Source organism: Micromys minutus (genome assembly GCF_963924665.1).
Source record: "Micromys minutus genome assembly, chromosome: 22".
Classification (NCBI taxonomy): domain Eukaryota; kingdom Metazoa; phylum Chordata; class Mammalia; order Rodentia; family Muridae; genus Micromys; species Micromys minutus.
The window spans coordinates 6,332,604-6,355,881 of NC_137957.1; the positions used below are offsets into that span (position 1 = coordinate 6,332,604).

General features: G+C 47.1%; 2 protein-coding genes and 1 long non-coding RNA gene across 4 annotated transcripts; all 3 read left to right on the top strand.

The window, feature by feature from the left end:
• Positions 1-1,174: 1,174 nt before the first annotated feature.
• On the top strand, positions 1,175-8,003 carry PA2G4 (proliferation-associated 2G4). The gene is made up of 12 exons (XM_080935968.1): positions 1,175-1,423; positions 3,356-3,484; positions 3,735-3,840; positions 3,923-3,992; positions 4,128-4,220; positions 5,661-5,724; positions 5,929-6,007; positions 6,409-6,621; positions 7,109-7,203; positions 7,286-7,413; positions 7,525-7,578; positions 7,664-8,003. The coding sequence occupies exons 1-12, from the start codon at positions 1,336-1,338 to the stop codon at positions 7,727-7,729; spliced, it is 1,185 nt and encodes a 394-aa protein (XP_080792094.1). The 5' UTR covers positions 1,175-1,335; the 3' UTR covers positions 7,730-8,003.
• A 5,439-nt stretch (positions 8,004-13,442) lies between these two features.
• Positions 13,443-14,540, top strand: LOC308434655. Its single transcript, XR_013975488.1, has 4 exons — positions 13,443-13,516; positions 13,632-13,656; positions 13,964-13,986; positions 14,223-14,540. It is a non-coding gene; the product is annotated as an uncharacterized lncRNA (long non-coding RNA).
• Positions 14,541-14,939: 399 nt separating this feature from the next.
• Positions 14,940-19,085, top strand: ZC3H10 (zinc finger CCCH-type containing 10). 2 transcript variants are annotated; one of them, XM_080935657.1, is made up of 3 exons: positions 14,940-14,978; positions 15,835-15,898; positions 17,163-19,085. In XM_080935657.1, the coding sequence occupies exon 3, from the start codon at positions 17,215-17,217 to the stop codon at positions 18,520-18,522; it is 1,308 nt and encodes a 435-aa protein (XP_080791783.1). In that variant the 5' UTR covers positions 14,940-14,978; positions 15,835-15,898; positions 17,163-17,214; the 3' UTR covers positions 18,523-19,085. The 2 variants fall into 2 exon arrangements, with proteins under 2 accessions (XP_080791783.1, XP_080791784.1); XM_080935658.1 differs by lacking the exon at positions 14,940-14,978 and adding an exon at positions 15,267-15,511.
• The last annotated feature ends 4,193 nt before the right edge of the window (positions 19,086-23,278 follow it).

Consider the following 23,278-nt stretch of genomic DNA (forward strand, 5'->3'; position numbering starts at 1 on the left):
CTAAATAAAAATGTCGAAGTTTTTGTTTGTTTTTGTGGATTTCTGTCAAGGGAAAAGTGCATGAGACCATCCCTTTGCTTCGTAGCAATAATGTTCCCAAGCTTCTATTTGTTATGTTCTTAAGATTTTAATCGTATGTGAGAGAGTGGGAGTTTGGGAATGATGTTGTGTGCATGCAGTGCAGTGCCCAAAAAGACCAACACTGTGCTAGAGTTACCGGTGATTGTAATGTGCTTGGCATGGGTGCTGGGAACTCCCTTCTGCAAGAATACCAGGTTATAACAGCTGAGCTAGTTCTCCAGACCCTGTTTGCATTCTAGACCTTTTAACTAAAGGGTTTTAATTAAGGATCGGTACAAAGGAGCGAAAGTGTAAACAATTAGAAACAACCTTCCCCAACTCTGGATTGCTTGGAGAAAACGAGAAAGCCCAAGCTTGGGGGTTTCTTTGTTTTTTTCCTACACAAGTGGAATACAGAAAACTTCATGCAGAATTCATTCTCTTAGTGACGAAATCCCTCCTAAACATTTTCCTTAGATGTATCCATCAAAACACACGATTGGAACAATAGTACCGTTTTATTCTAGTCTAGTAGGAAGTCTGACCTTTATATTAGCAGGACATGGTACACGAATAGTTAAGACTGTCCAGTTGGTGCTCCCTGAACCCTAGGACTTCCACCTCTACTCAGCCCCTCCCCAGCACAGGAGGATTTGACCAGCCAAGCCGGTCGCGCCTGCCGACCCGGGAATCCGAGGCTACACGCACCGGACTACCGCCCAAAGTGTACACACACATTGACCCTAGTTCTATGGCTCCACCCTGCCCAGCGGCCTCTCAACCCTTTTCTCCGCGTAGCTCCGCCCCGCCTCGCTTGGTCCGCCCCTCGCGGTTACGAGCTCTGAGTCGGCGCTCTCGTGAATGAGAGGTTTTTCCTGGAGAGACCACGCTTTCCCTCAGTCTCCCCAACGGCTCCGCCTTCCCGCCGGAGCCAGACTCTACCCAGCGTGCCCGGCGACTCCGGCGTGCGCAGACTTGGGAGGACAAGGCCCCCAGGGCCTGGCGAAGGTACGCAAGGAGCAGGCTGGGAATTGTAGTTCTTGAGCCCGGAAGGGCGGCAGAAGACTGGCCGCCGGCCGGACTCATTATCCCAGTGTGCCCTGCGCCTCAGCCCGCGCGCTTGCAGCTTCTCGCTCTCTCTGCCCGCCCTCCGGCTCCTTTGCTTGCTCGCGCTTTCCTCGCGGATCGGAGAGACTGGCTACTGCGTGTGGTTGGAGAGAGCGACGGAGGCCGCAGCTCAGGGAACAGGAAAGCTGCAGTAGTGACAGTGGAAAGATGTCGGGCGAAGACGAGCAGCAGGAGCAAACTATCGCCGAGGACCTGGTCGTGACCAAGTATAAGATGGGGGGCGACATCGCCAACCGTGAGTGCGGCCTCGGGGGTCTTGGAATCGAGGCTGAGAGGGAGAGGTTTGGGGCTGTCTCCGGAGGGCTGTAGCGGCTGGGTCTTGCGGAGTGAGCCACCGAGAGTCGCGTGCCGATGGCCGGGGGCGACGTGGTGGGGAGATCTGGTGTCGCCCTGGGGACTGAGCAGCCATGCCTGGGCTGGAGAGTAAAGGTGCGGGCCGGCGACCGCGAGGAGTGCTGAGAGGGGCCCAGGCATGCTCCGACCCTAGGCGGTTGGTAAGGAGGCAAGGCGCGTCGTTTCTGCCCATCACCCTTCGGTCTGTCCAGATCTTTGCTCCAGACTGGCAACAGTGAGGCCACCTCGAAAAGGAAACGGCCAGCTGTTGGCGACGGAAGCGCCCCTTTGCCAGTCGCGGCTCTTGACCCGCGGGAGCCGAGCCGGCACGTGTTCCCAGGTCCCTGTGCGGATCTCTGGCTCCCCACTTCCTCTCCTACCGTGCTTCTCCACCACGTGCTTTGCTAAAGTCTCTACTTTAGGTCTTGTTGGGGGCCCCCTTCTCCCTTTGACCTAGCTCGAGGGACCGTTGGAAGACGCGTCTGAAGCTTCTAACACAACTCTTAAGATACCTGGCTTTCCTGTATGACTACTGCCCGTGCTTGTGACGGCAGCCTTTAATTTTCTGTACTTAGAGCCTTTACAGTGTTAGGAGGTTCTGCTTGGACAGCTGGGCAAGCTTGTCAGTAATACTGAAAAGAGGGTAAAGAGGGACAAGGATTTTAGGATTATAAGCATTTATGTGGTCTTTACTCTCTTAACGGTTGTCTGCCACTTGGACAGATAACTTTCCTGTTTTTTCTTTCCAATTCTTCTTCCCATCCCCTTGTTTTTTGGGGGCCTTCTATGTAGACCAAGCTGGCCTGAGAGATCCGCCCACCTCAGCTTCCCAGAGCGCTAGGATTAAAGGCGTGTGCAACCACACCCGGCCTTTTTCCATTTTTAAGTCACTTGAGATAAAAAAAAAAAAAACTGTCCTAGGTCTTTAGGGTGGTCTTGACAGAATACTTGGAAGAAGGTATTTAGGATGCCTTTGGTTAGATCTGAGAATAACGAAAACACATAAGAAATCATCAAACCTAGAACTCCTATGTATCATGAAGGTACACATGGTGTACATGAACATATACAAAAACCCTTATTTGAGGTGATGTGTTTAGTATTTGATATTGGTTTGAATCAGACAAAATTTCCATCCCTACAATTGCTCTAGGCAGTTGTGACTTCAGATAATAGTTTGAAACTGGTTACATGTTTTCTTGGTACACTGGAAGTAAGCTTTTAGCCCTCTGAATCTGTGGGACTTTAGGTTAATTCCCCTGGGCTTTTATTACTTAGATGTGGGGAAATACAGCTACATAAATTATGATTAGTACTTACTTGGTGTCTGGGGAGGGAAGAAGGTAACATTTAATAATGCTTGGACTTTGACTCAGCAATTCTCTACCTTCCCCTTGCCCCTGACGCCTATAAATTTCTTCTGGTCTGCTTGTGAGTAGGGTGTCTTGGGACAGACTTCCCTGACGGTCATGATTCTGTATTGCCATAGTATCCGTGGAATGTGTGAGGCTTAAAGCACATACCCTGGTGTCAATTTAAAGGAGAGAAGTGAGTGCTGACTTCCATTCTTGGAAGGGAAGGTAGGAAGTAGAGCTGGGTGTACTGGTCTCACCTTCAGTGCCAGCACTTGCAGGGAGACAGGCAGGCAGGACTACACCATGAATTCTAGGACAGCCGGGGGCATGTATGGCTCAGAAAACAAAAGACATTGAAGATGAGTAGATAATTCCAGGACATAAACCTTTCCTCTCTCAATTTTAGACAGTTTGGGAATAGTAGGAACTGAATTCAGTTGATGAATGCATTCGGGGCTGATGGGTTCCTCTGTCCCCAGGGGTGCTTCGGTCTTTGGTGGAAGCTTCCAGCTCAGGTGTGTCTGTGCTGAGCTTGTGTGAGAAAGGTGACGCCATGATTATGGAAGAGACAGGGAAGATCTTCAAGAAGGAAAAGGAGATGAAGAAAGGTAAGAAGGGTAAATCCCTTCTGAATTCCCTTAATTTTTCCTATTTGAACCAGCCACCTAGTCGTGCCCCCACTCTGCCACCCTCCAATTTCTGGTTAAGCTATTTGGAAATCTAAGTAGCAGGCGGGATGGGTGCAGTTTCCTTCCCAGCAGAACTGAGTGCGAGAACAAGTCCCCTTCAACTTTTTTAAAGGGCAGGAGGTGTCCCCAGGTGAGAGCAAGCCAGTAAGGTTAATGGTTCTTTTTACAGGTATTGCCTTTCCTACCAGCATTTCCGTAAATAACTGTGTGTGTCACTTCTCCCCTTTGAAGAGTGACCAGGACTATATACTCAAAGAAGGTGACTTGGTAAAAATGTAAGGTTAAGCCATTCTGGAATATTTGTCATTTTCCTGTGTGTTCACACTGTCGGTTCCTGATGTGTGTCTTGTCTTCCAGTGACCTTGGGGTCCATGTGGACGGCTTCATTGCCAATGTGGCTCACACCTTTGTGATCGGTGTAGCTCAGGTAGGTCACATGATTGTGAACTTAGATAAGGGAATATACTGCATTTGTGTTTTTAATCTCCATTGTAGCACCACAGAACTTGGTCACATTAGTGAACTTTCCAGAATAATGCGGGTTATATTTCTTTATTTACAGGGGACCCAGGTAACAGGGCGGAAGGCAGATGTCATTAAGGCCGCTCACCTATGTGCCGAAGCTGCTTTACGACTGGTCAAACCTGGAAACCAGGTAAGATGCTTCCTTGTAATTGCAGAGCTTGACAGAAGGAAAGATGAATCAGGCATCTATAAACAGCAGTTACCTGAGTTCCTACCATCCATGCAAGGTGTCAGGGATGGGATTTCTTCTGTGAAGCCTGGAGAGGCCATCCTTAGACTTTGTGCATTTTAACTCCAAAATAATTTGAGGTACATGACTAACTGGAACAGTTTTTTGTAGTTGTGTGGTGGTATGTGCATTTACATCTTTATCTTTCTGTCTGCTCTTATGTGTTGAGTGCATGCACACACTGTATTTGGCTTGTATTCATTATCCTGGTTTCTTTGTCCTTCTGATAAGAACTTCAGAGTTTTCTAGCAGGTTGAAGATGCCTAGCCTATAGTAGTAAGTTCCTATTTATTACTTTTTACACTTGGATTTTTTTTATTGGCTATTTGTATAAAGGTTAGTCCATAGCTGTTGAATCAGATGCAGTCTATGAGCTTAATTTAAAAAAAATTTTTTTTAAAGTCATCTTTTCCCCCCTGGTATCCCTGATTCCATTTTCCTCCCCTGGGATGACTGTGTATGATCAGATTCCCTCATCTGTAAACTAGGAAAGGTATCAGAGGGTCAGATCTAGTAGCTTGGATGAAGAGGACTCTTAGGGTCAGCAAGATGTCAATGTGTTCTTTGTTCTCTGCCTGCTGATGTTCCCTGATACAAAATAAGAATCGTCTCTTAGAACTTACATTTATTAGTAACAATGAATGTATGCACACAGACACTAAATATATTTTTTTGTGTGTGCCAGACCGGCCTTGAGCTCATCCTTCTGCCTCTGCCTCCCAAACCTGGGAGTAAAGGTGTGTACTGCACATTGCCTGGCATTGGCTCTTTTAATGAAGAATAAACTTTCTGTTATTATTCATTCTCCAAATGCCAAGGCCAGTGATTCTCACACAACCCCATCATCTCTACAAACTTATATCCAGAGGAGGGTGGCAGACATTTATTCCCAGCACTCTGTATTTGGCTAGGCATCTAAGAATAGCCTTTATAGATTTCATAGGAAGAAATTACATCACTAGTCTTGTTGGAAAGGGGGGGTTTATGGCAAGGTTTCTCCACTAAATACTTGTCTGTTTCTCTGTCCTTTGTTCTTGAAGAGTTATCTTCTTGGATCATGTTTATGAAAGCAGTTTTTTGTGGGGTAAGACAGGGTTTCTTCTGTGTAGCCCCCCCTGTCCTGGACTCTATAGGCTAAGCTGGCCTTGAACTCAGATCTTCCTACTTCTGCCTCCCTAGAGCTGGGAATAAAGTTGTCTGCTACCCTTCTGTGGATATAAGTTTGTAGAAATGATGAGGTTGTGTGAGAATCATTGGCATTTGATAAGATGTTAGAAACTCTGTCATGAGAAGGGTTAGAAAGCAGATAATCTCACATTTCATTTGCTCTTGTACTTCTAGAACACACAAGTGACAGAAGCCTGGAACAAAGTTGCTCACTCATTTAATTGTACGCCAATAGAAGGTGAGACTTGATAAGCGTATCAAAGGTCTGCTGATAAATAGTGTAGCATTAAGGATCCATCCTGCCTCCAGCTTTGTCTAAGGCAGAAACCACTTCCATAGTCGGGAGTGATTATACAGTTAAACTGCTTGCCTGAGTGGGCTTGGAAGCCAGCAGGGGCCATATTCCCCTGTAGCTGGTACTATGGGTTTGTCCTGTCCACAGGTATGCTGTCACACCAGTTGAAGCAGCATGTGATCGACGGAGAGAAAACCATTATCCAGAATCCTACAGACCAGCAGAAGTAAGTCCCAACGCCATTTGTCTTGTACCATTCTGTATTAATGGGGAGATTTTGTCTGTGCTCCTACTTTGATCAAGGTTGCCTGCTCCAAACTACTATAGGTTACTGTGGGTTTTTTGTTTTGTTTAAGGATCTTAATTATATACTGGAGCTGGAGTTTAAGGCAGTAGCAAACCCACCTGGTTTAATTGCTGAGCACCGAACTTGGATTCTGTAAAGAGGAATGGGGGTGCTCTTGACTGAACCATCTTTGTATTTGGGGGGAGCAGTTGTCATGGGGTAGTTCTGACTGGCCTAGAACTTGTAGCAATGCTTCTTCTGTCTCCTGATGCTGAGATCACAGGCTTGCTCCCCTATATTTGGCTTTTGTGCTCTTAGGGTTCCCTCTCTGTTCCCTTTAGGAAGGACCATGAAAAGGCAGAATTTGAGGTGCATGAGGTTTATGCTGTGGATGTCCTCGTCAGCTCAGGAGAAGGCAAGGCCAAAGATGCAGGACAGAGGACCACCATTTACAAGCGAGACCCCTCTAAACAATATGGTCTGAAAATGAAAACTTCACGTGCCTTTTTCAGTGAGGTGGAAAGGCGTTTTGATGCCATGCCCTTTACTTTAAGGTACTACATATGGCAAGGACAGTACTGGGAAACCAGTCTGACGGCGCAGTTTGTACACCCAGGGATGGTTTCTCATCCCTGGCCCTCCCTCCCTTGCTCACTCTCCTGCCCAGACTTGTAGCTCCTGCCTAAATGCACGTCCTCTGTTCCACCCATCTCCTTGTCGAATATACAACAACCCAAACGTAGTTTCTGCACAAGAATAGCAGTTATTTAAGAACGTGCGTGACTGAGTATGGTGGCAAGTGCTGAGGCAGGAAGACCAGGAGCTTTAATTCCTACATTGAGCAGGGCCACTGGATGTGCAGTTGTAGCCCAGCAACTGTTTTAAGACTGCTAACCCAATGTAAGAAAGCAGGGAACTGACTTCACACAACTGTCTACTGGCCTCCACTAGCCCCCTTCATACATTTGACCACATGCTCAAAATAATCGTGACACCCAGTAGATTGTTAAGGAAACCTGAATGCCATCTTTGTCTCCCCAGAGCATTTGAAGATGAGAAGAAGGCTCGAATGGGTGTGGTGGAGTGTGCCAAACATGAGTTACTACAGCCATTTAACGTTCTCTATGAGAAGGAGGGTGAGTCTTAAGGGGTTTGTATTTAAGAGCTCCCCCCTTGCAACTTGAGAAAAAAACTAAGTAACTTTTTACTTTCCTATAGGTGAGTTTGTTGCCCAGTTTAAATTTACAGTTCTGCTCATGCCCAATGGCCCCATGCGGATAACCAGCGGTCCCTTTGAGCCTGACCTGTACAAGTCTGAGATGGAAGTTCAGGATGCCGAGCTGAAGGTTAGTGTTGGATGGAAATGTGCACGTTGGACACTAACAGACCTCCTGGAAAGAATTTCCAAAGTACTGCCCTTTGTTGCCCACATGCTCAGGATTTGCCTTGTTTTCCAGGCTCTTCTCCAGAGTTCTGCAAGTCGAAAAACCCAGAAAAAGAAGAAAAAGAAGGTATGTAGTTTTGGTAATGGGTGGGGTGTGAGCTCGCACTAACTTAGACATCCACATACATCACTTGTCTTGCTCCTGTACACAGGCCTCCAAGACTGCAGAGAACGCCACCAGTGGAGAAACATTAGAGGAGAATGGAGCTGGGGACTGAGGTGGGTCCCTCCCCAGCTTGTCACTCCTGCCTCACCCCCTCCCACCGCGCCCCAGGCTCTGTCAAGTGCAGTTCGTCTTCTCCACCCAAGACCACCAGCAGAGCGGGGCTTCCGCCCTCATCCCGGTCCCCCCCCCACACACACACACCCACTCCTTTCAACAGAAAACCAGCTCCAACTGACTCTGGTGTTGGGAGGCCAGGCTTCCCAGCCACCGAAGACTACTTTTAGTAGAAAAAGAAATTGAATAATAAAATCAGGAGTCAAAATTCACCGTCGTGAAGCCGCTCTTTCTAGCCTTTTCTACTCTACTGGGACAGGGTTTGTGGCTCTACTACAGAACAGAGGAGGCGAGGTCAGCCACCAACTCTGAAACCTCAGCTGGGGTTTTTGTCACTGATAGCATTTCCCACTCGGGGTTGTCTTCCTGTTTCCCCTGTCTGTCAGCAAGTGTTTAATCTGCCCTCAGAGAGGGCCGGCTGTGGCAGATTCCTTGTGAGCTGCTTAGGCGGGGTATTTGTTTAGGCCCTTCCTATTTCTAGAAGCTGAATTCTCCATTAAGAGATTTTTTTTTTATCTATTGAATAGATCCTTGTTTGTAAAATTTTTAGTCTTTTTTGTTCTGTGGAGTCTTTCAGTCCTTCACTCATTTTCACAAGATTGTAAAGGAATTCATACCAACCATGTTTCCCACCTCTGGATCCAGTGCATCTTCCCTCACTTGATTTTAGGCCCTACATGAAAATTCCAGTGGGTTTTTGTTCCCTGTTTAAATTGTGTGTATGATAGGTTGGAGTTGGTTTGAAACAGTCTCACGAACTGGCTGGCTACAAACCAGACTGGCCTCACAGAGATGCCTGCTCTGCCTCCTGAGTGCTAGAATTAAAGGTGTGTGCCACCACACCCAGCTACCTAGAGGAGTAGACTGAAGAAGACTGACTTTCTGAAGCTGTGGACTTGGATGACTTGCTTGGGGGGGGGGGTGTAGAGAAAGGCTACAGTTTGTACCTTTAGCATGCTGTCCCAGGGAACCAAGGCTGAGGTTTTTGAAATGACATGGCATTAAAATAAATTTGGATTTGCTCACTATTATGTGTTCTCTTCTTGGTGGGGATGGAACAGTTTAAGACAAGATTTCTCTGTGTAGCCCTAGCTATAGACCAGGCTGGTCTTGGACTCAGTTCCCAGCCCACTTCCTGAGTGCTAGGACTGGATCTAAGCATCACCACTGCTCCCCCTCCCCCATTGTTTGATAAAGGTTGGAAGCATGTCGCTCAAGGAAATGATCAACTGAAGGGCTGTCTGTTTTTTCTCTAGCCCTGGCTGTCATGGGCCCTTGTGTAGACCATGCTGGCCTTGAACTCTTCAGGTTTGTTTGCCTCTGCCAGTCTCCCAAGTGCTAGAATTAAAGGTGGATATATCACCTGGTTTTGGAATCTCAAAATGAGTACTGGTCTGTTAGTCAGGAGAACAGGCATTGTTAGGTTAGGACCAGGGCACCTACTGTGCACTATAAAAGCAAATGGCAAGTTTGCCGTGAGTGCCTGGATGGTGGGCAGTTGGCAATCACAACAGTGCAGTGCTGAGGATCATTGTACATGCTGGGCAAGCACCCTGCCAACTGAGTTACACCACTGGACATTCAGTGTCAAGCTGCAGTGGTTGGAGTAACTGGTTAAAACAAGTTTTTTACTACATTTGAAGCACTGCTGAACCCTGAACTTCATCAAGCAAAGCTGAGGGATAAATACAGATTTATCCTAAAATGCTCTAAAACAGTAAACCGCTACTTTATGAATTAGGTTCTTAAGTCATGGCAATAATCTGCTTGCCTCTGGCCCTGGTGTTTTTGGTGTGTACCACCACACCTGATTGGCTATTAATGGGCATGCTGACAGACTATGGAGACAGGATAACATGGAGAAGTCTTTCTCAGCTTTTTTGCAAACCCCAAATCACCAGAAGCAAACTAAATCTGAGCTAGAGTCCTTCAGCGTTCATATAAAGTGGTAATATGCATGGGTCTGTCAAATGTTCTTTTCTCTTAGTTTGAAGTATTCTTTTATCTGGATTTTAAAAAGGTGGAGCTATGTCCCCCCCCCCCCCAGTCAAGGTGTTTATCTGAAGACCTAAGGTTGGGTTCCTAGTTCTTCATAGTATGTGCCCATGATCCCAGTATTTAGAAGGGGAGGCAAGAGAACTGGAAGTTCAGAGACATCCTTAGCTATAGAACAAGTTTGAAAGCAGGATACATGAGACCTTGACTCATCAGAAATCAGGAGGCTGAGGCAAATTGGTCTTGAGTTCAACTCAGCCTGAGCAATTAATTTAGCTAAATCCCTTCTCAAAATTTGAAGATCAGGAAGCAGGAGCAGATGGATTTCAGTGAGTTAAGAGGCCAGCTTGTTCCAGAAGCCATGGCTACACAGCGAAACCCTGTCTCGAAACACCAAAACATGAATACGAAGTTTGAAGGGCTAAACTGGGTGTAGAAGTGCCCACCATTCACCCCAGTATTCTGGAGGCAAACACAGACAGATGTTGAGTTCCAGGAGAGAGCTGGCCTATCTTTGACAGGGTCATTTTATGAAGTTCTAGTTGTCCTAGAGCTCTTGATGTAGAACAAACTAGCTTCAAATTCACAGAGATGCTCTGAGTGCTAGGTTCATACACTACCATACTTGGCTATAATAAAGAAATGTTAAACCACTGAAAGGGATTATAACCAACATAAACGCTTAAATTTTGAGCCAAGTGTGATTTGTGCACTTTTAACCCCAGTGCTTAATCTGGCTGGATTAAACAGGCTAATCTCATGAGCCTGAGGTTATGTCATCTGAGGATCATGGCTGGTGAAAGCTATATAGTGAGATGTGGCCCTGACTTGAAACAAAAATCTCTGAAATACTTTAACAAGATGAAGTCTATACTTACATTTCTGGTTTTTTAGTTTGTTTGCTTTATGCAGACCAGCCTTGAATTTGCTGTGTATCACGAATTAACAGAATTTATGATCTTCCTATCTCAGTCTTCTCCGTGTTATAATGCCTGCTCTCCCTTTTTTTGGGATTAAAGACGTATATCACTACCTTTCCTCCCTTTTTGTTTTTTGTTTGTCTGGGGGGGGGGGGTTGTCTTTTATGACAGGGTTTCTTTGTGTAGCTGTGGCTATTCTAAAACTAGCTCTGCAGACCAGGCTGGCCTCTACAGAGATCTGCAAGTTTCTGACTCCTGAGAGCTGGGATTAAAGGTATGCGCCACCACCACTGGCCCTCTCTTGCTTTTTAAATTCTTAACTCTTCCACAGTTTTGGGAGGTTTTTGTTTGTCTGTTCTTGGTTTAGTTTTTGAGACAGGGTTTCTCTGTGGGACAACAGCACTGGCTGTCCAGGAACTTTGTAGACCAGGCTGGCCTTGAACTCTCAGAGATCTGCCTGTCTCTGCCTCCCACTGATCCGATAGCCTTCGGCTATTTAGCAGATGAGCTTTGTAGTCATAAATCTCTAGTGACATTTAGCCTCAAAATGATCAATGAGGATCAAAGTTGTTTACTGATTCTCTTCCTATAGAGCTAATCTGCCCAGTGGTGGCACAGGCCTTTAATCCCAGCATTTAGGAGTTGGGAGGCAAAGACAGGCAGATCTGTGAGTTCAAAGCCAGCCTGACCTACACAGCTAGTTCTAGGATAGAACTATACAGAGAATCCCTGTATCAAAAACAAGAAACAAACAAACAACCCCCCCAAAAAAACTAAACAAAAGACGCAGAATTGATCTTCCACCTTCGATGGCTATTTTTGGATGTCAATTTAACTACATCTGGAACTAAAACCCAAAACTGGAAAGGATATCTGTTAGGGTTTGGTTTGGCTCAGTTTGATCCACTTACAGTCTTTTTTAGGTAGGAAGGTAGACCTTTTATCCAGATCATTTGAACTGGGAAAACACACTCCTTTAATCTGGATGTTGACAAGACACACCTTAAATCTGGATCACTAATCCGATTTTAATCTGGGCCAGGACTACCAGGATCCTATTTAAGGACATGGAAGAAGGAAGCATTTGCTCTTAGCCAACTTGCCCTCACCTGCTAGCAAGTCTATTCCTTCTTTGGGATTCCAGTTTATACTGAAGGGAAGATAAGACAACTGACCAGTCTTGTGCACTGAGCAACTACTGGATTTTTGGACTCCAGGTTCACAGCCAGACAACTTGTAAGTCATTCTTTTTTTCTTTAATAATACAGAATAGAGTTTATTCAGGGCATGGGGAGAGGAGTTACAATGGTAGTAGAGGCAGAGAGAGAAGAGTAGAGGCCAGCCATGAGCATGTGGAGGGAGGGGGGAAGGGATTGGGGAGAGGAGGGCAAGGGGGGAGAGCAAGATTGCAAGATCGGTAGAGGACAAGAGAGCAAGAAAGAACTAAGTCCTTTATTTTAATACTCTTTCTACATATATCTAGATCTATATATAGATCTATAAATTCTATAAATCCAAATTCTGTTGCTGTTGAGAACGCTGACTAATTAAAAACACTACTATAAAAGAGGACTTAAAAGGCTTCTTAAGAGTTCTATACCCAGGCTGGAGAAATGGCTCAGCGGGGTTAAGAGCATTGTCTGCTTTTCCAGAGGTCCCAAGTTCAATTCCCAGCAACCACATAGTGACTCACAACCATCTGTAATGGAATCTGATGCCTTCTTCTAGTGTATCTGAAACAGTGTACTCACATACATTAAATAGATAAATAAATAAACCTTAAACAAACCATGAAATCGTCTCAAAACAAAGGAGGAGTAAGTGACAGGTATAGTCCAGACGAACCGAGTTCATTCCCAGCACCCCAGGTCACGCAGCTCACAACAGCTTGTGAAATAGTCTCAAGGCACCCAATGTCCTCTTCTGGCCTCAACTGGTATCTGTATGCCTTTACATCCATACCAACATACAGTGTTTTTTGTTAGGTATAATAGTTGAAAACTAAAATACCATGATTATGTCTTTGTAGTCTTTGTAGTATAAAAGCTTTCTCCGATTACTATTTTACACCCTCCAGTTTCTAGATTGTTTTTTCCAATAGGATTTCTATGTGTAGCCCTGGCTGTCCTGGAACTCACTAACTCAAGATGTATAGAGCAGGGTGGCATTGAACTCAAAGTTCCTCAGGAAAAAGCGTGCACCACCACCTCCTGGCTCTAAAATCTTAACTCTTTTTAGAAATTCTGAAATTGACGCACAGTTTTAACTGGGGCCTGGCAGAGGGATCAAGCAGAAGTGATAGGAATTATTTGTATTTTAGGCAGGATCTCATTATGTAGATCGGTCTCACAGAGACTCACCTGCCACTGCCTCTTAAGGAGCTGGTAATAAAGACGTGCACCACCAAGCGCCAGGGCAAACTTGATTTTTTTTTTTTTTTTACTACAAGCCACACCTATTTATAGTAAATGGAGGTTTTTATTTTTACCAAGAAACTACAACTCCCATGAAGCAAAGAGGGAGAAGGCGGAGGTTATTTTTTTCCATCTACTTTTTCCTCAGTCCCATACTGAAAACAAGTGCTGGAGTTGAAATACAAGATCCTTAAAATAGATGGAAAGGTGGGTCTTGATAATGCACACTCAAAATATTTTGTGTCCTTTAAGGCAGCCGGAAGTCGCTCACTGCCCCGAGCAGCCCCGCCCTAAGGGAAACAGAAGGGGCGGCTCGGAAGTGACGACACCGAGCACGCCATTAAATAGCAGTAGGCCGAATTCCCCGCTCTCTCGGTCTTAGCGCCATCTTCCTTGGTGAGTCGCGCTGTTTAGCTAGTGTTCCCACTTCGAGTACAATCCATTAACATCCGACCTCCACGCTTACTACCATCACAGCGGACTAACGGCTGTTTTTCCCCTTTCTTTCTAGAAACTCCCGCGCCATGAGAGCGAAGGTGAGCGGTTCTTAAGTGGTGAGCTTGGGCGGTAGGAATTGTGAGGCGGAGAGCCGGGCGGTGAATCTCCGCCATGGTTCCTCTCGGGGTTTCCAAACGAACTGCTTCGGTTTTTCAGAGCCGAGGAGAGGCTTAAGTCCTGACTGGAGAAGGGGTGGGGTGGGAAGACCAGGAATTCGGTCTCAAATTGAGCCGGTGTCGCACCAACTCGGATCCTTTTGTCAAACCTTACTTTCTGACTATAATGTCCTTATCCAGTCCTATCGCTAACATTCTCTTTTGTCTTCTCACACGATCGGGCTTTTAGTGGCGGAAGAAGAGAATGCGCAGGTACGGTAATTTATTATTTTTACTCAAGATTACGTTGGGGCAGGGGGCGTAAAGCTTGGGGTAAAATGCTATAAATAGAAGAAACAATGTGAAAATGTCTGGCGTGGAGGAGCCAGGAGTTTAAGCACACGACAGCGTAGCTGGCGTTTGTTAGCTTCATCGATTTTGTAACTAAGTGCTGATGAATAAATGTGGAGGGGAAGAAAATAACTCGGTTTGTGGGCATTCCATGCCAGGCTGAAGCGCAAGAGAAGAAAGATGAGGCAGAGGTCCAAGTAAAGCAGCGTGTGCACCCACGAAGCCTGCAGGAGCAGAAGGGATGCTGAGGGCCTGGACACCGGAACAGGTTGTTGGACTGTACGCTGCTGTCAACAATGAAGTCTCCGTAGACCTGGAGCGCCGCCTCGCCGAGATCACCCGGGGAAGATGACTGCCTTTCTTACAACCAAAACAGTTCCGCTGGCCCTCCGCCCTGGACCTTTGGCATTCTGGACTAGTTCTGTTCTCTCTTGTGGCCAAGTGTAACTGGTGTACAATAAATCCTCTTGCTGTCAGCTGAAGAATCAAAATTGCTGTCACGTGTTTCTTGCGGCTCGGCTCCTTTGGGTGGGGAGTTGAGTGTGGTTCCCGTGCGGAAGCGACAACCTGTGTGTTGGTGATCTGGCCGCAGCCAGTTGATGTAGCGCGCGCCTGAGGTTAGGTTTGGTGCGTTCACAGCGCCACTCCCACGCTTTGGGGCTACCGCTGCGTAGAATTCGACGCTGGGCGAGTTCCGGGTCCGGCGGAGTCGTGTTGCCATGGTGATGCGCAAGGCTTGCTGGGAGCTTCCTGCGGCTAGAAGCACGCAAGTCGTGCCATAGAGTGTGTTTCCGGGTCTGGTGGCTAGAGCGTCTCTTTCTTCCGCAGGAAGCGGAAGAGCCGTAGGGTGGGCGGCTCTTTGTCGAAGCTAGAGGACCGGCAGGCGGCAGCAGCAACTACGGCGGCGGCGGCAGGTGAGGGAGGCGGGAGACTTAGGTGGAGGCCGCGCCCGGAGGGGAGGAGTCGGGGATGGCCCATCGGCTGGGCTCTGCCGGGCCACACGAGCCTCCACCAACCCCCCACCCCCGGAACCGACCAGGCTTTTCCTCGTTACCCTGAACAGAGCCCTTTTTTTCTGACTGACCTCGCTTCCCGAGCAAACGCCAGCCCCGTGACGTCACAGCCCTGCCCATCCCCTCATCTTGATGTCACCCTGAGCCCCCCTCCCCTTTCACTTTTCGCTTCCTTAGTGTCCTAGTCACCTGGTCCACGGCTGAGTGCTGGCACCGCATCACGGAGCCGGCCATGCCTGAAGACTCCCAGGGAAACTCGTAGGACTTTTCTTGAACTCTAGGGTGTTGGGGGCCGTCGAAATCACCGCCCCTATGTCTGATATCGCCTTCCCACTGACAGTAGTCAGTTGTTGCCCTTGTCCAGCTTTCAGGTTTGGCGTTCCGAACTCCAACCCTAGATCGGACTCTGAACCCCATATCCTTCTCATCTTGAGGTAAAGCTCCCCCAACCCTTCCGTCACCAGAAACTGTCTTGTTTTTCAGTTCAGCTTCCCAATCTTTATTGGTCGGTTCTAGCCCGTATCCTTCTTAATAGGGACTTCTCCCTATGATAAGTGACGTTCACTTTGAACTCTTAAGGGAGCCTAAAAGCCACAATTCTCTTAACCTTTTTGTCAGAACTCATTCCAGTGTGTGAAAGCCACCTCATAGCCCTTTCACGTTTTTTACCTGTTCTACTCAGATCTCCGTTTTTTTGTTTTTGTTTCTGTTTTTTTTTTTTTTTTGTTTGTTTTGTTTTTTGTTTTTTTTTGTTCAGAACCCAGCAGTGATGTGGAGGTGGAGACTCACGGGAGCCCCGGACTTCACCTGAGCTACCTCAGGTATTAATTCTGGGATAATGGGGGTGAGAAGCTGTCATTCAGTTATCTATTTCAGGTGGGACTTGAGACATCGGTCAGGCATTGAAGGCATTTAGTCTTCACCTGGTCCTCATTTTTCTTTAAGGGTTTGTTTCTAACCACTTGTTCCTTTTATTCTGGGGCTATTCTTCCCATCTTGCATATTCTTGTGTATCTCTGGCTTATGGTTAGTTATTTTAGGGAAATTTAAGGGCAAAGTCAAGGAAACGGTGTGAATGGGATAGGTCAAAGAAATCAAGAAAGGTATCTTTATTCCCAAATGGAAACTATGAGCCTTTTCTTGAACAGTAGGGGGAGCCCGAGTAGTGTTTAGGGAACACTTGGAAGATAGACACGTGGTAGCAGGACTCCCAGTGTTACTTAGGGGTAGAGAGAAGGGAGGGCTAGAATTAGGGCAGTGGACTGACATTCCAGAGCTCTCTTGAGAAACAGGAGACTTAAAAAGCTTTTATAGAGTCTATAAATAAAAAGGATTTTATGGGGTAAGGAGTACTATGGTTTGATATTAGTGGGATCTTCATGGAGTGGGGTAGAGAATGGGGAAAGAAAGGTCACCAGTCCCGTGAAATGAACTCCTTCCCAACTTGACCTTTCCAGTTTGTCCTGGGGAATCTAGAAGTAGAAAGTTTAGTTTAGAACTTCTTCCCCTGAGATGAGTGTTTGTGTATGGAACAGGCTGGGAGATGAACAGGTTTAAGGGTTACTCTGTAGCTAGTGACACCAGTCTTTTTACCAAGGATTTCTAAAATACATGGAGACTTGAGCTAAGTTCACATAGGAGAGGGATTAAGGGAAGCTCTGTTTCTGATGTCCCTTCTTACACGAGTTCTCAGAGCTAAACAGCCCATGTTAGCACACTATTTCCAGTCTCAGCCTGTTCACACTCCAACACCTGTTTTAGTTTCTCTCTCACAACTTAAATGAGAGAGGGTAAAATCTAACACTATTCTGTCCCCACCCCCTCCTTGGCTAATCATCATTAGTAAGATGAAGTGGCTTCATCCCAACTCTCCCTCCTGTTAGCCAGGCAAGTGTGAATCACTCCAGACAAGACCAGGTGCACAAGGGCCTGGGCGGGACTTCTGGCAAGTCAGCCAGGCCAGCTAGAATTCTCCTTGGATTCTCCATCTCCAAAGCCATTGCCCCAGAGGCCTGCCCGCTGTGTACAGAAGAGGGAGCGTTCTGGAGGACCCCTGTTTTGATACATTTCTCTTTTTTTAAACAGTCGCCAAGAGTGGCAAGGAAAAGAAGAAGACCCTGAGTTGGGGGGGACCAGGATGCCTGACCGGGACAGCTATGCCAACGGCACTGGGAGCAGCGGTGGAGGCCCTGGAGGTGGTGGCAGTGAGGAGGCCAGTGGGGCAGGGACAGGCAGTGGGGGGGCCACCTCAGATGCTATCTGTAGAGACTTCCTGCGGAACGTCTGCAAGCGAGGCAAGCGTTGTCGATACCGCCACCCAGACATGAGTGAGGTATCTAATTTGGGGGTAAGCAAAAATGAATTTATCTTCTGCCATGACTTCCAAAACAAGGAGTGTAGCCGCCCCAACTGCCGCTTCATCCATGGCTCCAAGGAGGATGAGGATGGCTATAAGAAGACAGGAGAGCTGCCTCCTCGGCTGAGGCAGAAAGTGGCCGCTGGGCTGGGTCTCTCACCTGCTGACCTACCCAATGGTAAGGAGGAGGTCCCTATCTGCCGTGACTTCCTCAAAGGTGACTGTCAGAGAGGAACCAAGTGCAAGTTCCGTCACCTGCAGAGGGACTTTGAGTTTGATGCTCGAGGTGGAGGAGGTGCTGGAGGTGGAGGTTCGGCAGGCTCTGCTCCTCCAGGACGAAGGCATGACCTCTATGACATCTACGACCTTCCGGAAAGGGGCTTTGAGGACCACGAACCAGGCCCTAAGCGCCGGAGAGGAGGCTGTTGCCCTCCTGATGGCCCCCATTTTGAGTCCTATGAATGTAACTTGGCTCCGCTCCGTGGGGTTGAGTGCAGACTGCTAGAGGAGGAGAACGCCCTGCTCAGGAAACGTGTGGAGGAGCTGAAAAAGCAGGTCAGCAACCTGCTGGCCACCAATGAGGTACTTCTGGAACAAAATGCCCAATTTCGCAACCAAGCCAAGGTTATGACCCTGAGCTCCACTGCACCAGCGACTGAGCAGACCCTAGCCCCCACTGTGGGCACTGTTGCCACTTTTAACCATGGCATTGCCCAGACTCACACTACTCTGAGCAGCCAGGCTCTTCAGCCTCGTCCTGTGTCCCAGCAAGAACTCGTCGCTCCTGCTGGAGCACCAGCCGCTCCCCCAGCTAATGCTGCACCCCCTGCTGCCCCGCCACCCCCACCTCCACACCTGAACCCAGAGATCACACCACTGTCAGCTGCTTTGGCTCAAACCATCGCCCAGGGGATGGCACCCCCACCGGTTTCCATGGCCCCCGTGGCTGTGTCCGTGGCTCCAGTGGCTCCTGTGGCTGTGTCCATGGCCCAGCCCTTAGCAGGAATCACAATGAGCCACACTACTACTCCTATGGTGACTTACCCCATTGCTTCCCAGAGCATGCGCATCACAGCCATGCCACACTGACAGGACTGATGGATTCTACTCCTGTGACAGCATCTGAGGGCTGGGGTCAGGGCCGTCCCCATTGGCATAGCCCTCCCAGGCTCTGTCTGAAGGGCCACTAAGAAACTAGGACAAGAGACTACAGGAATATACTTGGTTGGAGTATCTCCTGAGGCAGGGTTGTGCTTGTGTGTTCTCCCCACTCTTGAGAAGGGTCCTCTCCTTCAAGCCTCAACAAAGCAGGTTTGCATAGGAGCTGAGACTGAAGCCAGCAGAAAGAAAGGACTAAGGGACTGTTTTCTCAGAGGAAGTTGGGGTTGTCCCTGGTTTTGTTTTCATTGTGAACAGCAGATTACAGCACTGGTAAGGGAGAAAAAATTCCTCACTCAGAGAGAGCCAGGAAAGATGGAGAAGGTAAAAGTCAGTGGTCAGGAGCAAAGACCTCATATGAGCCTTCAGATGGTTTGGGGCCCAAAAATACTCCTGGGCCCCTGGGAAGGCTGGGACCATAGTACTCCAACCCAGAGTAGGGGAACACTCACTTACCTCGCTTGGCCTGGAAATCTGTAGGGCAGTGCCCACTACTTTCCAAAGAAATAAACGTTATTTTTTAACAAAAGAAGTGAAAATGGCTTTGATGGCTGGGGGAGATTGGAGCAGAAAGTAGATCTCATGACAAGAAAAGGGAAAAGCTCTACCCCCAGGCAACCTGGGTAAGTTGGGACACAGGGTAAAGATGTCAAATGGCCAAATGGGGCTTTGGTTTGGGGAAGGCACTTTCTGGGATAAAAGAAACGGAGCCACCTAGTCTAGTTTAAAAATAGCCCTGTCTGTCTCTAGTCTCTGTCTTCATGTGCTATTCCCAGGTTGCCTTGGTAACCAGGGCTCTTAGGGTCATTCAGGGGGGCAGATACTAAGGAGGGTGTATGTACTGAGAATGGGGATATGGGGTGTTGTGTGGTTAACAGATGCCCTTATTCAAACAGCAGGACAGGTGGTGTTGCCTCTCCAAGCTGTTGATGGCAGTTTGTCTTTCTGCTCCAACACATCTTCAGGGCCAGTGCTTTCAGCTCTCCAGGCTTCAGAAGTGCTAGGCAAAGACAGATGTGGTAATGTGGCTCTAACTCCAGTGCTCAGAAGGCAATGGCACCTGAGGGTCAGGAGTTAGAGGTCAGCCTCAGCCACATAGTGAACTCCAGGTCAACCTAAGGCCTTACTTTAAAAATAGTAAAATAACATGGCAAAGGCATTAATTCTCTGTCTCTGTACAAGACCAGAAGGTTTTAAAATACTCAAGGGTCATCAAGGCCAAGGCCCTATCTATGGCTAATGTAATGGGGGAGCAAATTTGGTATGGGAAGTGATACTGAGCTGTTAACATCTCTAGTTACCTTTTGGCTCTCCAGTCTCGTTGATCACTCAGGGTGGTCACATCTGGGATTGGAGATGGCGCTAGGTCATGCTCCCTCACCGGAAAAGAATGCTTTAAAATTGGGGAATTCTGTAGCACATGCCTATAATCCCAGCTACTCACGAGACTGAAGAGAGGAAAGGAAAATACCAAAGACAGGATGTGGAATGGAGAGAGGGTCCAACAGGTAAAAACACCTCTTACCAGCCATGGTATGCTGCCTGAGTTCTACATAGAAGAGAACCAGCGTCTGGAGAGATGGCTCAGTGGTTAAGAGCACTGACTGCTCTTCCAGAGGTCCCAGTCTCAATTCCCAGCACCTGTATGGTAGCCCACACTGTAACTCCAATTCCAGGGCTTCTGACACCCTCACACAGATAATGCATGCAGACAAAGCACCAGTGAGCCTAAAAATAACGTATAATTAAAAAAAATCTTTTAAGTTGACCCCTGAGCATCATATGTTAGCCTGGAACATGCTCACAAGCACACTTTAAATTTTTAATTTATTAGTGTTTTTTGAGACAGTTTCAACTCTGTGTAGTCCTGGCTGTCTAGAATTCCCTTTGTAGAGCAGGTTGGCCTCCAACTCAAGAGACCCATCTGACTCTGCTTCCCAAGTGCTGGGATTAAAGGTATATGCCACCATGCCTGACAGATTTTTTTTTCATGAGTAAATACTGTTTATGTATTTTAGAAACATCTTGTTAAGCTTAATGTTTGCTTTTGACACAAGTTTACATTATTAAGAGTCGGCTTATGAATGGTTAGGAATATTATTACCTATACCAGCGTGAATTCTAAAATCCTACTGTTGGTAAATATTATTTGGAGATTTCTACCCCACCTTAGATCATTTAGTTCCCAAATGAAAGACATAAAACCTTTATACTAATAATAAACCTTAAAGCACTAGAGCTGGGCAGAGGTCAGCCCTCTACACTGTTTTGTCTACTTCTCGTTAATAACCCAAAGATAATACTTGCCATGCTCTATCTAGGCCTCTCCTGCTCTAGCTGGCCGGCACTCTACCCAGCTACAGGCTGTAGGCATCTTCATCAACCAGTCATGGATAAGTGGAGGGGAATAACAAAAGCTGTTATGTGAGGCTCTCCTCAGCTTCAGACAGTTAGACCTTGGGATACAGAATTTAGCATTACAACACATAGCAATGGACCAAACCTGAACATCCTGCCTCATATTTTTTATGCCTTAAGAAGTAAATTTGGCAACTTAGATACCAGATGCCTTGTACAGATCACCAGCAACACACATGTGGTTGACTAAGTTGAACTTAACATTCATCACCGTGGAAGGGAAAGCATGTCGTTGAGTGTCAGAATGTGCTCCAACATGAAGGCAATGGGACCTAGAGGGGCCGGAGCATGGTAGCACAAACTTGTAATCCCAACACTTGGAAGGAAGGGGCAGAAGGTGCTCTCTCAGAGGACCTTTTCCCAGTAGTCATATTGGGCAGCTCAGCTCACAACCACCTGTAATGTCTCTGGAGGGCCTTACAACTGCACTCAGAGCACCTGCACTCCACATGCACATACCCACACACAGACTCACAAGTCTAACATACATATAATTTTTAAGACGGGAGAAATTTGGCATCTGGGGATTCAAGGAAGTGGGTGTTCTTCTGGACCAGGTGTTGTCAAAGGAGGCAGGATCATTCTGTAAGTCGCATCTCTAAAAATGCAGGCCACAGGAATGTTGTGATGAACGTCAGTAGTGATGGAGCTACCATCACTAGTGTAGAAGCAGATGTTTGCTTCTCTGTGGCGCACGCTAACCTCGTTCTGTGCTTAAGATTGTAAATTATTTTACTTTTTGGCTTCATCATTAAGACAGTCTTGTGCTGATATATTCCATTTGGTTCAACACCAAAACTGACTGTGAGCCAATGAGCTCAGTGATGAAACCTGGCTGATTCTGTCTGGCCAGTTCCTAGATGAAGGGAGGGAGGGAGTGTGTGTGTGTGTGTGTGTGTGTGTGTGTGTGTGTGTGTGTGTGTGTAAGGGATTGGGAGCTGCTTTCTTCTCAGTGCTTAAGTCACGTAGATGAAGGGTGCTTGCCTGTGTGCATGGGTATTGAGCCTTGGAGAAATGGCTCGGGGATTAAAAGCACTTGCTGTTCTTGCAGAGAACCCAAGTTCAGTTCCAAACACCCACAGAGCAGCTCACAACTGTGTAACTCCAATTCCAGCGAATTCTATAGCCCTCGCCTAGCCTCTGAGAGCACCAGGCACACAAATGGTGCACACACATACGTGCATGCAGGAATACGCTGACACAAGTAAAAGTCAACAAATCTTTAAGAAAAAAAATATATTGTAGGGGCTGGAGAGATGACTCAGTGGTTAAGAGCACTGACTGCTCTTCCAGAGGTCCTGAGTCCAAACCCCAGCAACCATATGGTGGCTCACAACCATCTGTAATGGGATCTGGTGCCTTCTTGTGGCACACAGGTTGTATATGCAGGCAGATAGAGCACTCATACAATAAATAAACGTTTAAAAAAAGGAAGAAAAAAACTACAATAAGAACAAAAAAACCTGAGGCAGATAAGTAGGATTTGAAGGATGGAAAGAACACAATGAGATTGCAAGTTTCCACTGATGACCAAGAGCTGTTTAATTAAAAAGAACAGACGACAGATGGCTCAGAGGTTAAGTGTATAATGCTCTTGCAGAGGACCAGAGTTCAGTTCCCAGAAGCTATGTCAGGCAGCTCAAAAACACCTGTAACTTTAGAACCAAGGAGAATGGACACCACTGGCCTTCATAGGCACCTGCATTCATGGGCACATGCCCATGTATATGTGTGCACATGCCCATGTATATGTGTGCACATGTCCATGTATATGTGTGCACATGCCCATGTACATGTGTGCACATGCCCATGTACATGTGTGCACATGCCCATGTACATGTGTGCACATGCCCATGTACATGTGTGCACATGCCCATGTACATGTGTGCACATGCCCATGTACATGTGTGCACATGCCCATGTACATGTGTGCACATGCCCATGTATATGTGTGCACATGCCCATGTATATGTGTGCACATGCCCATGTGCATACATGTGCACATGTGTGCACTTATGCGTGTATTAAAAAGAAAAGGGGAAAGGATGCCCTGGGCTGTGCATGTGGCTAAGTAGGTAGAGTGTGTGCTTGGCAGTCATGAGGCCCTAAATTCCACCTCATACGCTTAAGTGTGGTATCCTGAGCTTGTAATCACAGCACCCAAGAGGGAGGCAGAGAGTCATAAGGTCATTCTCAGGTACCTATGAAGTTAGAGGCAAATGTAGGTTACAGGAGACTCTGTCTCAAAAAACAAAACAAAATGAAAAAT